The 14953-nt window shown below is 42.5% G+C and overlaps 2 protein-coding genes across 2 annotated transcripts; one reads left to right on the forward strand and one right to left on the reverse strand.

Annotated features, from left to right (window-relative positions):
- The first annotated feature begins 308 nt into the window (after window positions 1–308).
- Window positions 309–4742, forward strand: LOC148892542 (neuropeptide Y receptor type 2-like). Its single transcript, XM_089005520.1, has 2 exons — window positions 309–2198; window positions 3468–4742. Exons 1-2 carry the CDS (start codon window positions 1476–1478, stop codon window positions 3816–3818), a joined length of 1074 nt encoding a protein of 357 aa, XP_088861646.1. The 5' UTR covers window positions 309–1475; the 3' UTR covers window positions 3819–4742.
- A 182-nt stretch (window positions 4743–4924) lies between these two features.
- LOC148892543 (PDZ and LIM domain protein 3-like) lies at window positions 4925–14735 on the reverse strand. The gene is made up of 7 exons (XM_089005519.1): window positions 14576–14735; window positions 9944–10095; window positions 8382–8460; window positions 7472–7659; window positions 6356–6483; window positions 6106–6217; window positions 4925–5252 (listed from the first exon to the last, which is right to left on the reverse strand). Exons 1-7 carry the CDS (start codon window positions 14666–14668, stop codon window positions 5081–5083), a joined length of 924 nt encoding a protein of 307 aa, XP_088861645.1. The 5' UTR covers window positions 14669–14735; the 3' UTR covers window positions 4925–5080.
- Window positions 14736–14953: the final 218 nt, after the last annotated feature.

A 14953-nucleotide genomic window follows, 5' to 3' on the forward strand; every position in this document is an offset into this window, starting at 1 on the left:
AAGGCACCGTGAAAGGGGTTACCGCTGGTGACGGTAACGAGCGCGCAGCGACACATGGCTCATTGATTCGGAAATAGACTACGGCAAGGGTGTCAAAGTCTTGAATTTGGGGATGACATTAGAATGTTTCATCTCCTCCACATATTACATCTAGAGCGCACAACAAATTAACGAATAACTCATTTTCAAAGTTGAAGTGAAAAATAATGACGGTGATTGTGGTTTACATGTGACAATTTAACATTTTGGTTCGGACTTTAGCAAGAAAAATGCCATTTCACAAGTTTGATTTGCTTTGGTGGGCCGAATAAAATGATGTGGCGGCCAGGTTTGGACCCCGGGCCTTGACTTTCACACTTGTGACTTACGGTATATTCTCACTCTGTCAAATATGCCAAATCATCCCCAAAACCACCATTTAAGATTTAAAGGTCAACCGACGTCACTTTTTTGTTTCCTAACTGACATCAGAAAAACATTTTATACTCGCAGTATGATATTTTTATTCAAATGCAAAACAGCAATAAAAATGACTCAAAGTGTCCAAAATCTGCAAAAAAATTGAGCTGCGAATTGGGCATTTTCAGAAAGTCCCGCCCCCAGTTCGTGACGTCACACCAAGACATCTTGCATTGCTCGAGAATCAAAACAATGGCTTCAGACTCGGAGAATATGCTTTCTTGTTACACATCCAGTTATGAATATGATTCAAATAGTTCTGAAGAGGAAAGCATACATGTTTGCCATCGATTAAATAATTTATTCCGTGCCATTATGAGGCAACATTGAGGTGAGATGTCTCAACGAAAAAGAGGCACAAAATGGCGACCTCTTGTGGCCACCTCCGTTTCCACAGGCTGATAAATTCCTTATATGGAGCTTGGACGCCCTCTTCTGGCAGCTTTTGGGTGCAACACGTGGTCCCCAGACCAAACAAGTACAGCAAAATACATTGACGTGATGGAAGGACCGCTACAATGTGTCTTTTTTTCGGTGTGGGGCGTTCCTTTAGTGACGTCACGTACGGACTCGTCACCAACTCAAAAACAAGACTTCCTGAATGTTCAGCAGGAGTCTTAAAACGTAAAATATAGCTATATGCGGTGGAATCTTATTAAAATATGCCCAGTAGAAGTCATTTGAAGCCATTACAAATTATGGACACAACTTGTCCGGAGACGTCTGTTGTCCTTTAAGCTAAAAAATAAAATTGGCACCTTTCATACAGAGCATGTGTCTGGTCGGCGGGGTGCAAAGGGGGCCACCGTGCGATTGATTATGCTTTGCATTCTGGAAGTTCCGTGTTCCAACACTTTGCTCAGCCCAGTTTTGCATCAGTCAGCTGTCCATGCCCCCTTTCACGCCGTCATGGGAGTATTAAAATCGCCTAAAAGTGTTAAAATCGACATAAGAGTCGCCCGGAGTTGAAAACGTCAACCATCCGTTGATCCCGCAGGTTGGCCGATGGCCACAAAATGGACGCCGCCAACGCAAGCCAATGGCAGCCCTCAATCGAGCCCGCCGCTAACTGCTGCCGGGTCAGCACAGCGCCCGCCTGGGACCAAGCGGCCTACCCGGCCAGCATGGAGGACAGCACCCGCCTGCCGGCCGTGCGCGTGGCGCTCATCCTGGCGTACGGCGCCATCATCGCCCTGGGCGTGGCGGGCAACGCCCTGGTGATCTACGTGGTGTTTTGTTTCCGCCGCCTGCGAACCGTCACCAACTTGTTCATCGCCAACCTGGCCCTGGCTGACCTCCTGGTGGCCGCCCTGTGCCTGCCCTTCACTTTGGCGTACACCCTGCACGGCGAGTGGGCGTTCGGACGGGTGTTGTGCTTCGTCTTGCCCTGCGCTCAAGGTGCCGCCGTTCACGTGTCCACCATCACGCTCAACGTCATCGCCGTGGATCGGCTCCGTTGCGTGGCGCGACGCCCGGACGGGGCGCCGCGCATGTCCCGGCGGGCGTGCGGCGCCGTGGTGGCCGTCACCTGGGTGGTCAGCGCGCTACTCGCCAGCCCGTTGGCCATCTTCCGCGAGTACGCCATCTTCCATTTGGGTCCCGGAGAGTCCATCCGGGTGTGTGCCGAAAAATGGCCCGAGGAGGGCGGCAGCGCCCCCTACAGCCTGGCCATGATGCTGCTGCAGTACAGCCTGCCCTTGGCGGTCAACACGGCGGCCTACGCGTGCATCTGGACCAAGGTCAAATCTTTATTTTATCTCATTTATTCTTTATTTCATCGCCTGTTTGTGCTTCTGAACATATATCAAAGCAGGAATCATCAAGGGAAGAGAGGTATCTGCTTCCGTAGCCCATAATAAGACTCCACGGCCCTGCCTTGACCTTTTTGGCCTTCATTAAATAATTCACTGCCAGACGATGTGCAAAAAATGGGTCCACTCCAGTGCCAGGGTTTTTGTCATTGTCACTCAAATTGCAGTATCCACAGAATATTGAGTTTTAGGACTACATAAATATCAAATTCAAATATCAAATTGTAAGTAACCAAATTGTAGGTAACCTTATACTCTTCTTTCTTCCAAAAAAAAAAAGTTAATTCCTAAGTTATATGGGCCTGGAGTTATCTGAGCAGGAAATGTGGGCGGCTGTACAAAGTACAATTCGATGGAGGGCACTGATTTGCTGTGGCGACCCCTTGAAGGGAAAAGCCGAAAGGAAAAGAAGAAGACATTGATTTACATAGCACTTTATATTTCTAGCTTATTTGGTTCTAGAGTTATCTGCAGTGAAAGTGGGGCCAGCTGTACAAAAGGCAAATGCTGCCCCCTCGTGGGAAAGAATTGCCAGATGTCTGATCAGAGCTTGATCCGCACCCCCCCCCACACAAGAAAAAAACAAAACCCAAACAAATTCTTTGGGAATTCCCAGCGAATGAGTTAAATAATTTTATGGAGAATAAGGAGTCTTTTGTTTGTATAATTTTGTGAGTATTAAAGATAAACGAATCAGTGAAGGTTTGCTTGGAATTGGTGACATGACCAGGATCCTTTTTTTTCCCTTCCAATTCCAATTTTTTTATACTATGTGCCAAATCCAAGTCAAATGCAACAACATTGCTTTGGCATGTTGAACTGAGGAGAGGAGCTTTATCATCAATTTCCAGAATAAAATATTGAACTTTCCAATTACGATCATAACGACCAATGTTAAAATTCAGACTCCTGGAAAGTACAATTATTCAATCAAAGTTATACATTTTTTTAACATGTAATTCAGGCATTTTTTTCGCATACGAGAGAAAGCCCAAATCACATTTTGATCATTTCTGAGTTTCGGCCATAACCTCGTCGAATTGTAAAAAATATATATTGCTCTGCTAACCTCTTGTAGCATCTTGGAAATTACATATCGAGATTGTTTGACAAAAAAATAAATAAAATGGACGCACACTAGTTCGCGGTTACCAATGGCACCTTGATCCATTTGAATTTTCCATGACCCGGTTCCAGATGAACGCCAGCCGCCTGTCGCGAGCCCACCGCCGGCGCCGCAAGACCACCAAGATGCTGGTGACGGTGGTGGCCGTCTTCGCCGTCAGCTGGCTGCCGCTGCACGCCTTCCAGCTCGCCGTGGACATCGATAGCCGCGTGGTCTACATGGACGACTTCAAGTTGCTGTTCAGCGCTTTCCACGTGGTGGCCATGTGCTCCACCTTCGTCAACCCCATCCTCTATGGTTGGATGAACAGCAACTACAGGAGCGCCTTCTTGGACGTCTGCACATGTTACCGGCCCTTTAACGTCCAGAAAAAGATGACAAATATGGCCGTCGTTCCAGTTTACAAGTCCAGCAGGTTTTGAATGCAGACTTTGCCATACATTGTCTCCGGGTGCTACTGGCCCTGAACTCACTCACTGTCATTCTCGAATGTGTTCGGGTTTTGCTTTTTCTTGCGGTGAGGTGCCGATAAAGCGCTGGTCAGACCTCTGGCAATGTTTTAGGGGGCAGCATTTCCCTTTTGTACAGCCGCCCCCCTCCCCGCTCAGATAACTCCAGACCCATATACAGGTAACATCCGACTTACGACCGGCTTGACTTACGACCACCTGTACTTACGACCACGACCTCCAGACCTTATTTTTAACATTTTAATTCTACAGGTGTTACCGCAACGCGCTAACGGGCCGGCAACGCATAGGACAATTTTGGCCAGGCAGCCAGCACCTCACTCTCGCACAGCAATCGACCGTGTGATGGCACCAGAAGGGGGAGTTTGCGAGTCATTTAGCCTCCAAGTCTCTATTCAACATTTTGAATGTACGTATTTCGACTTACGACCATTTTGACTTATGACCGTTTGGTCGGAATGGAACTCGGTCGTAAGTTGGATGTTACCTGTACTTTGTTCGGGTTTTGTTTTTTCATGCTTGGGTGCCGATACAGCAATGGCCATGGCCTCTGGCAATGTTTTTTTCCCCTCCACAAGGGGGAAGCATTTCAATGTTTTCCATGTTAGCGCTTTGTTCCAGCGTCAGCTGTTGTTAAAGTGCTATTCAAACCAAAATGTATTGTATTTTGTACAGTCACCCCCATTTCAAACTCAGATAACTCCAGACCCAAATAACTTAGGAATTAACTATTTTTTTCTGATGAAAGAAGAGAGTCTAGGGTTTCATACGCTGCATTGAATGTTTATGTCATCCTAAAACTCAATATTCTGTGGGTCCCTTCCTTTGTGGGGACATGATTTTGGCTCGTGTATGTTTTACTGGAAAAAGGACTTGAAGGCCTGTAAACACAAACAAAAACAATAAAATGCTTTTTGTGGTCAAAGTATAGACGTCAAATGATTAAAAAGACAATTTGATTGTTTTCAGAGAGAGACAGAGCACTTACATGTTCGCCTTCCGACTCCCTATTTGTGCAGATTCATTTCATCTCATTTCATCACAAGAGATACAATGAATTCAGGGAGCCATTTTTATTTGTGTGATGATGAGTCAGTCACAAACAGGAAATAGGGACAATCGTAAACAGGAAGTGATGCGATTTGGGCTAACGGGAAGGCGCTAACCAGGTGCCAGGTGGGGATGTGAAGTCCCATCCCGGGTCTGATGCTGAACTACAAGTCGTGAGTCTCAGGTGGCGGCCTGCTCCTGGCCCGGGCGTGAGCCTCGCAGTACAGTTGACCCTCCACAAAGAAATAACCTTTCTGCTTCAGGTTGAGGTCGCAGTCGGCGCACACGAAGCAGGTCGGGTGGCGGAACTTGTCACGAGCTTTTACCACCGTCCCTCTGGAGCAGTACGAGAAATCAACACATGACCAATCAAAACAAAAAAAAAAACTATCAAATTAAAAATTAAATGCCCACATTTTAAATCAAATAAGAAGTAAAAAATGAGGCGACAAAAAAGGTTTGAGTTAAGAAATTAAAAAGATTACATCAACAATGAAATCAACAATAAAAAAAGTCTTTTAAACTAAGACAAGAAAAGTACTGTGAATGAAAAAAAAAGTGATTACACGTTCTGAAGATAATTTTCTTGTTTTTGTTTTCACAGAAGAAATATTTCAATAAATACAGCCATTTATGAACCATTGTTAAATAATTTTGCGTCCTCTTTCGATCCATGATGCTAGCGCACAGGTGTCAAAGTCAAGGCCCGGGGCCCAAAACTGTCCCGCTACTTCATTTTATTTGGCCCGCAAAAGCAAATCAAACTTGTAAAATTCCATTTTGCTTGCTAAAGTCCGAACCAAAATGTCAAATTGTCACATGTGAACCACAATCACAGTCATGATTTTTTACTTCAAATTTGAAAACTAGTTATTCATTAATTTATTGCGGTCTCTAGGTTGAATATGTGGAGGGGATTAAACATTCTAAAGGCTTCCTCAAATGGCCCATAAGAGGAAAGCGGAACTACAATGTGGCCCGCAGCAAAAAATGACTGACACCCTTGGCTGACAGATCCTGTTTTTGGGGGATTTACTGCCATCTTGTGGTTCAGCACAGAATTACAAGCTGACTGATTACGGGAAAGCTGAATTTTATGGAATTTATGCTTCAGCGCTCGGGCGGTCTCATTTTTGTATATTCTTCACTTCTACGGTGAGATACGAATAGCATGCCAAGTTGTACTCACACAATGCCATTTCCGCACTTGTCACAGATGGGAAGTTTCTGCAAATTTCCAGCAGGTGCACTGGGTTTGGTGGTGGGCGCCTTGACCGTTCTGGTCACCATCGGCTTGGTGCCTGCGTACCACATTCGGCCATTCAAGAACCCCAATCAATCATTTCCCACAGTGACATCATCCACATCCCGTATTTGATTGATTGTAGCTGCAAAATTTGAACCCAAAAAAATGCCCACAATCGATTTTGTGAACTGACCGTCGCTTTCGACATATTCCTGCAGCGCCTTGAAGGATCCCGATTGTCGAGGTTGTCCCGGTTCTTCGTGGTCTCTTTGCAACATGCGATAGACGTCCGAATCCTCGATGTTAGCTAACGTCCTCGGGCTGTGTGCACATCGTCAAGAAAAGGAGGTTAGCGCGTTTTAGCCTGTGCTATGCCTATATAGCAACAAGTCTTTTGATTTGTATATATATATATATATATATATATATATATATATATATATATATATATATATATATATATATATATATATATATGCACATATATACATATGTAGCGTAAATCACTGCGTCATCCCTCCTGCCCTAAAACGCCCAGCCGACGCATCTCTCGACATACTAACCGCGACTCAACATGCTCGGTGCGGCCCGTCTAAGCAGGAAATGGCCTAGAACAAGGGATGTGTTGCTTTTTGATAAGGTTAGGTAACAGCAAAACATGAATCGATGGATATTAATATCGTCATAGCGACATGTCGTGTACCAGACGCGAGGACTGAGCAACAGGACGCTGGTTAACTTTTGGAGACAACTCGTAGCTACAAAATATATATATATATATATATATATATATATATATATATATACACCATGGCGCGGTAATTTTCACAAATAAAAAGTATCTGATTTTGACAAATCATCCTTTTTGTCCTGTTTTGGCCATGAAATATTTCAATTATAATGATATGATTTAAGATGTTCCCCTTTTGGGGGGAGTTTTGAAATTATTAAAACAAAAATCTAAATTATGATTTATTTATTTTTTTTAGAATAAAACATGGATGTAATGATGACAATTTTATTATTTTGACATTATTATATACAGTAAAGTCTCGTTATATCGATATCGGATATATCGATAGTCCCGGTTATATCGATACTATTTCTATGCACGCACGGAGAAATTTACATGCAAACAGGGTCGGATATATCGATAGTCCCGGTTATATCGATATTTTTTCCGACTCCCTTGAATATCGATATAACGAGACTTTACTGTATGATGATTTAGTTATTATGATTTAATTCGACGTAATTTTTTGGGGGTTTTGTTTTGTTATACGATGGAAAGGTGAAGGGCGTTGCTGACCTGTCAGGCTTGGGGTGCACAAATCCTTTCATCTGCCCCTCCATGGCGTCCTGGATGTTTCCGGAAGAGTACAGGCCGATGGGGGTATTGTAAGTGGTGCTGACCACCTGATGCGTGTCGTCCAGGTTGGCCGCCGCCACGAAAGGCTGAGCTCGCCGGTTGTGCGCCACGCCGATGGCCTTGTACTCCTGCGTTGAACCAAGGTCAAAAGGTCAAAGTTGTCCAACCCATCAGCAGATGGTGCCAATACATTAAAAAAAACAGACATGTTAAAATATTCAAACCTGATTGCGTAAACATGAATGATTTATTTATTTATTTATATTAATATATTTATAGTAATTAATTAATATATAATTAATGATTTAATTATTAATTAATTAATTAGATATTAATTAATCAGATATTAATTCATTAATTTAAATGTCTCCTGGATTTGGTGCGCTTGCCTGAGGGTAGTAGCTGGAAAAGGTGGTGGGCAGGGTGCGCAGGGTCCAGTCAGATTTTCCCCGCCCTTGACTTGATTCTTCCAGTGTGCAAGTCCTCGAGACTTGCACACTGAATAAATAAATACACGCATAAATAAATACATTAATTAATTAAATAAATAAATAATTACATAAATAAAAATCCGACTGGACCCTGCACACCCTGCCCACCACCTTTTCCAGCTACTCCCCTCAGGCAGGCGCACCAAATCCAGCAGACATTTCAACTCTTTAAAGCTTCTTCCCCCGTATATTAACTCGCCATTAACTCTCTAAACAGTAACCCAAACAGAACTGTCAAAAATAACCTCTTTGCAATTGTTTTATGTATTAGTTTATTTATTTATGGCTTTCAATTTCACCTGTGAAAATACTTTCAGGGAAGGCTGCAAAGTGCAAATTTCATAGCTTTCCCAACAAACCTGCGGCTCGGATTGCAGGTTGATCTTGAAGGGGCTGCCGTCCTCCATCACCCGCGGTGACCACAGTTTTGCTTCGCCTCTAATAGCACCGCAATAAAATAAATGAACAAACATACAAATAAATAAATACACAAACAAACGAATAATATATACATACAAATAACATATACACATAACTAACTAAATAAATAAATAAAATTGGATGGGCCGACAGACAGATTTTTATTTTTTTACTGGTATTTTTCCCTATTAACACATTCCCTGGCATATGATGTGCAAAATGTCTCCACTCCAGTGCCAGGGTTTTTGTCATTTTCACTCAAATTGCAGCACCCACAGAATATTGAGTTTTTAGGACTACATACAGTAAACATTCAATGTAGTGTAAGAAACTTGACTCCCTACTTTCATTAAAAAAAGAGTTAATTGCTAAATTAGATGAGTCTGGAGTTATCTGAACTTGAAATGGGGGCGGCTGTACAAAATACAATAAATACAGTGATTTATATAGCACTTTAATAACACCTGAAGCTGTAACAAAGCGCTAACATGCACAAAAGTGAATCAAAGTGATCAGACGAGCAGCTAGCCAACCGCTAACCAGTTTGCGTTAAATGGCTGCAGAAGCTCATGTATGGGCGTGCTTAACTCATTGACTGCCAGATGTGCAAAAATGTGTCGACTCCAGTGCCAAGGTTTTTGTCATTGTCACTTGAATTCCAGGAACCACAGAAGATTGAGTTTTAGGACTACATAAACATTCAACGTAGCCTAAGAAACCTTAGACTCTCTTCTTTCATCAGAAAAAAAGAGTTCATTCCTAAATGATATGGGTCTGGAGTTATCTAAACTTGAAATGTGGACGGCTGTAAGAAAGGCAAATGCTGCCTGTAACTGGCAGGTATATTGTCATTGGTTGCCATGACAACAAAAAGTAATCGCTAGACACAGAACGAGAGTAATGCTACAGAGAGACAGAACGAGAGTAACTTCTAGAGAGAGCGAGAATGACAGAGTCTACGACAAAGTCTACGTCAGAGTTTATCTACTTCTGGTTAATAAGGTGCACACGGTACGTTATTAATTTGCTTATTTATTGTATGTCTTGTCGAACTTATTGTAATGTTAATTGTCGTTTTTCAATGTCCTTTATGGTGTTCCCGGTGTTCCACAATAAACGTTTGTGAAATCAGTACAAAGCGTCAATCCTTGACCGGGGTAGATACACTGCCCCCTTGTGGAAATGAAAAACATTGCCAGAGGTCTGACCAGCGCTTTACCGGCACGCCCCCTAAGAAAAACCAAAACCGAACTAATTCGGGAATGACACTCCACGTTCCACTGTTCAATTCCTGAATTAATTCGGGAATGGCGGCAAATTAATGATTTATTTTTAAGCATTTTTAAAAACTCAAGCTACATCGACATCTTAGAAAGAAAATGAAGGACCCCCCCCCCAAAAAAAAAAACCTAAGGAATCAGCCTGTCAGGTGCCACCAAACCCTTTTGGGGTTGTTTTTCTTCCATTCAAAGTCAAGATAAGACAATAAGAGAGCGCTCACCTTTCCACGGTCATTGTGAGCTGATGGGTGGCCTCTTTGATTTTGTTCTGAGCGTCGCAGTGCAGCATGTCAGCGGCGGACGCCCCCTCGATGGCCACGATCAGGTCGCCGGCGCAAAGGTTGGCCACGGCCGCCTTGCTGCCGGGTGTAATCTGCCGTGGCAGGAAAAAGGAAACACTCAAAAACTCATTCCTCGAACGACCGGTCATTTCAAAAGCGGAGTTTCAAGACTGTCGTAGCGGTTTGTGTTCTGGAACAATAGAAGCAGTGAACTTTGTGACTGTAAAGTGACCTTGAGAGCTTTGAAAGACGCTTAGAAATGAAATGTATTATTATTATAAAAAAAAAAAAAAAAAATCACCCTCCCCCCATAAAAACTAATAATAACAACACTGAACTCCGCCAACTCAAACATCTATTCAATTTATTGTTACCTCTATGATGAAATGAGATATAATGTGTGTTTTCTTCACAATTTTAAAAGGTGTCCTGATGTCTTGGAAAGGCTACCTTTGATATGCTTGCTCGCTAGCTATCTAGCTGGCTAGCTATTAGTTATCTATTAGCGAACTAATTATAATTAGGAAAAAAATAAGAGCAATAATGAGTTATACAGTTATCACTGTATTGGCATTTGTTGGTCTCTTATCATCCGTCTTATTTATTTCTTTGACTCAAAAGCGGTGCTGATCACCAAATGAAAAGGAATGCAACGTTGCACTTTGACTGGCATCGCTGTCTTGACATCCATTCTCAAACTTTTTTTTTGGAACCTACGCAACTGCATCAGACTTGGTGCACCCCCCCCCCCAACCACCCCAGACAGTATCAGATAGTCCTTGCTGTCAGATCAGAGAAGGCTAACGAGAGGTCGCAGAAGATCGACCCAAAAGTTGCCAAACAATATTCTGGCTCCCGATGCATGACCTTATCCATTACCACACACACACACACACACACACACACACACACACACACACACACACACACACACACACACACACACACACACACACACACACACACACACACAATGAGGTCATGTGACTATAAATATGGACTTGAAGAGGGAGTGCTGATTTATGGCACGCATCAGATGTTTTCCCGCTCGGAATGTACGAAACTGGCACAGCTCCCCCCGACCCCTCCCACTCCCTTCTTTCATTTGTTTTCTTTCTTCTTTTTACGGGATTCGCTCAATGCAAGTCATTTGAAAAGTACTCGGCGTAATTTACCAACATCGTCTCTGGATTTGCCTGTGATGTCTGTTTTGGGTTATTTTTAAATCTCCACCAAAGAACGCAAATCAGTTGCTTGTCGATTAGCTAAAAATAAAAGTGGATGTTATTTCGGCAGAAAAGACGACAGGTGTTTCTAATTTTGACAGATCATGATTCGTAAAGCAAAATTAACTCATTCACTGCAAGACGATGTGCACAATTGTGTCCATTCCAGCGCCAGGGTATTTGTCATTGTCATTGATGAAAAGAGTTAATTCCTAAATGATATGGGTTTGGAGTTATATGAGCTTGAAATGAGGGCGGCTGTCCAAAATAGAATACAATACATACATATTGGTTTATACAGCCCTTTAACAACAGCTGAAGCTGGAACAAAGCGCGAACATGAAAATGCTGCCCCCTTGTGGAAAAGAAAAAAACATTGCCAGAGGCTATGGCCAGCGCTTTATCAGCACCCAAGCATAAAAAAAAAAAACGCAGAACAAATTTGGGAATGGCGCTCAACGTCACATTTTTAATTCCCGAATAAATTTGTGAATGAGTCAATAGACAGTAAACGATTTCCACATTCACCTGGAAGCAAAACTGACAAGAAATTTGTTGCTTGGCAAAAACCTTCGGTGATGCATTTTAATTCCCAAAGGTCATTTTCAGGATGCGCTCTCAAAGCAAAATCTTCACGGCAAAAACGTAGACGGTCCGAGGCTTTGTCGGCGCTGTCATGCAGCCAAAATTAGCATGCAGCTGGTGAGCATGAGCGAGCATCTGGCAAGCAAATAAGGAGATGTTTCCTCAAGGGGATGGTTTGAGTCTCCAAAATAAACACCACGGCATACTGAGGAGTACGTTAACAACTATATGCCGCGGATATTGACGCCTGATTTTGATGTGGTGATCATGTGTGTCTCATTTGCATGGAAAGTACAAGAAAGCAGAGTTGAAAATGCCAAACGACAAGTCCTGAGACACAACTTTACAATGTCGAGACAACAAACCAAAATTTGAGAAACATTTTAGGTTACATACCATGACAGTTTTGATAAAATTAAGCGTTGTGTTTTTTTGCCGTTTGCAAAAAATGAGAAATATTACAAAAATATTGGACTTCTTAAAAATAGACATATTTTCCTTTGCTCTTTAAAAAAAAACATTTTCATGAAAATTCAGTTGGGGGAAAAATTAAAAGAAGGTATTTTCAATGCATTTTTTTTTATTTAAATAAAGTGATAAAGTGAGTGGGGTTTACGAACCCCTTGGCTTACAAACTTTTCGGTTCGCAAACGTTAAATTTCTGAAAATTTTACCTTGGCCTACGAACTTCTTTCGGGATACACACGGAGCTGCCTCAATGAGTGATGTGTCGTTCGCGAATGAGCCCGTTCTTCTAACAACAAAATGGCAGCCGGCTTGTTTTGGTCCTCTATTCCCCCCCCCCCCCAAAAGGCTTAGAAAATTAGAAAGTAGAAAATTATGTTTTATGGGACCTGAAAACGGATTATTCTCATTTTAATGGTTTATATGGCAAATAAATTTTTGGGATACACACTTTTCGCCTTACACACTCTCTCTGGGAACCGATTAAGTAAAATACATTTATTTTTATTACTGCTGTCATTTGGAGTGTCATTTCTACAATTACTAGACTCATAACGATGTCATCTGATTTTTTAACTCATTAACTGCCAGAAGTGCGAAAATGTGTCCACTCCAGTGTCAGGGTTTTTGTCATTGTCACTTGAATTCCAGGACCCACAGAATATTGAGTTTTAGCACGACATCAACATTCAATGCAGCGTAAGAAACCTTAGACTCTCTTTTTGCACCAGAAAGAAAGTTAATTCCCAAGTTATATGGCTCTGGAGTTATCTGAGCTTGAAATGGGGAAGGCTGTATAAAATACAATACAATACATACATATTGATTTATGTAGTGCCACCTGAAGCTGCAACAAACCGCTAACATGGAAAAAAGTGCAATGCTGCCCCCTTGTGGAAAAGAAAAAAAACATTGCTAGAGATCTGACGTAACGCTTTATCGGCACCCCCCGCAAGAAAAAACAAAACCCAAACAAATTCTGGAACGGCGCTCCCCGTCATATTATTAATTCCCGAATAAATTCGGGAATGGCAGTGAATGAGTTCAAGAACACTTTCAAAATGCTGTGACCAAATATTTAAATAGGAAAAAAAGTTAAACATTCATCCTAAATCACTTATTCGGATTTGGGTTTAAAAAAAACAATAAAAAAATCATAGCCTTTGCAGAAATAAGGGGAGCACAAAAACTGGCTGTGACATTTCTTTGAGATGAACACTGACTACAATCAAAATGCGTGTGTATCTCTTTAAGAAAATAAAATCCTTGATGTTTACATTCTACTGGCTGCCCATAAAGACCAGGAGGTGATGTTCCTGTCCTAAAAAGGCAGTGGGGGGAGACACACACACACACACACACACACACACACACACACACACACACACACACACACACACACACACACACACACACACGCGCGCGCGCGCGCGCGCACATATTGGCCTTGAAATGATGGCTCCAGTTGTTCCTGATGTCTTTTCCTAAAAATAGCGTGCAGACAGTGGGGATGGATCACTTGATCGAATCGCGTCAAAATTGTTGCTATGCTGCTGCACTTGTGTCACTTTTCACACGTCGTACACACTGCAAGCGTACGTTTCAACTACAACTTCGAGTATTTGTTTGAACAAGATGAGTTGTAATTTTTTGTTTGTCTAACCACGTCCCAAAAGGATAAGCTTAGCTTGTCTTTTTGACCCATGCAGGCCACCGTCTTGTTGGACATATCAGATTGTATGGTGATGTTCTATAAACGGAGATGGAAATACTGTACACTGGCTGTTTGGGGAAAGTCAACATATTTTACCAATTTTGTGATTATATGTATTGATATTACATTCTATATTTTGGTAACTCCCACATGTGCTTACAAAAAAAATAAGATTTTTTGTTTGGTGGTAGTCAAAAAAAAATTACACAAGATAAAATTTGCCGCAATTAATGTAACGAAGAACCTGTTAGAAAGACTGAAGGAGGTTGCAAAAGTGTGCACATCCTTTTATAGTATAAGTGTGATCTATCTTGTCAAGGGGAGGGATTCATTTTCTTGGTTTCATCAAAACGTGGAATTTGAATAAGGGGTGACTTTTTATACCCAGGCCATTGGTATGTGTGTGAGTGTGTGTGTATAACGTAAGCTGCTATTTGTATCTAAGCCTACTGCAAACATAGTGGCACAGGTGCAGTCACATTTTTGACCCCCCCTCCCGAACCTCCCTCATTCACTCCCAAAAGAACTTTCTTTCTGTCTTTCTTAAAGAAAAAAAAACAAAGAATAAAGTTCCAAACTCACCCTAGAGATGGTCAGCGGCTGGTTGAAGTCCTTGCCGCCCACCAGACGAAAGCCCCAAGGGGCTGGCCCGTTGAGGACCACCTTGAACGGCATGGCCCCCTTTTCAGCAGCCGACGTCCCGACACACTGAAAGGGGAGAGTCTGGCCGGGATGTGATATGGAAGAGCAAAGGGAGGGGCTGGCCTGGTAGGGGGTGGGGGATAGGGAGTCGAGGGGGGGGGGGGGGTCATGACATGGTCACACCCCCAAATAGGAAGTCCATTGGGCAGTTTTTTGGCTGAAACTATACTTGATCTAAATACTTAAGCACTGTAAGGATGGGTGAAAACACACCCACACACACACAAAATCATCCCCAAACAGTTTACAGTCTGGTGC

The sequence above is a fragment of the Hippocampus bargibanti genome, linkage group LG10, assembly GCF_051943395.1.
Source record: "Hippocampus bargibanti isolate YZ-2025 linkage group LG10, ASM5194339v1, whole genome shotgun sequence".
NCBI classification, from domain to species: domain Eukaryota; kingdom Metazoa; phylum Chordata; class Actinopteri; order Syngnathiformes; family Syngnathidae; genus Hippocampus; species Hippocampus bargibanti.

What these genes read in the sequence shown, in the direction of transcription:
- LOC148892542 (XM_089005520.1), top strand. Translation starts at nt 1,476, where the DNA reads ATGGACGCCGCCAACGCAAGCCAATGGCAGCCCTCAATCGAGCCCGCC. An exon ending in ACGCGTGCATCTGGACCAAG is followed by an intron (nt 2,199 to 3,467) that starts GTCAAATCTTTA and finishes ACCCGGTTCCAG; the next exon opens with ATGAACGCCAGCCGCCTGTC.
- LOC148892543 (XM_089005519.1), bottom strand. Translation starts at nt 14,668, where the DNA reads ATGCCGTTCAAGGTGGTCCTCAACGGGCCAGCCCCTTGGGGCTTTCGT. An exon ending in AGCCGCTGACCATCTCTAGG is followed by an intron (nt 10,096 to 14,575) that starts GTGAGTTTGGAA and finishes CTGCCACGGCAG; the next exon opens with ATTACACCCGGCAGCAAGGC. An exon ending in CTCACAATGACCGTGGAAAG is followed by an intron (nt 8,461 to 9,943) that starts GTGAGCGCTCTC and finishes CGGTGCTATTAG; the next exon opens with AGGCGAAGCAAAACTGTGGT.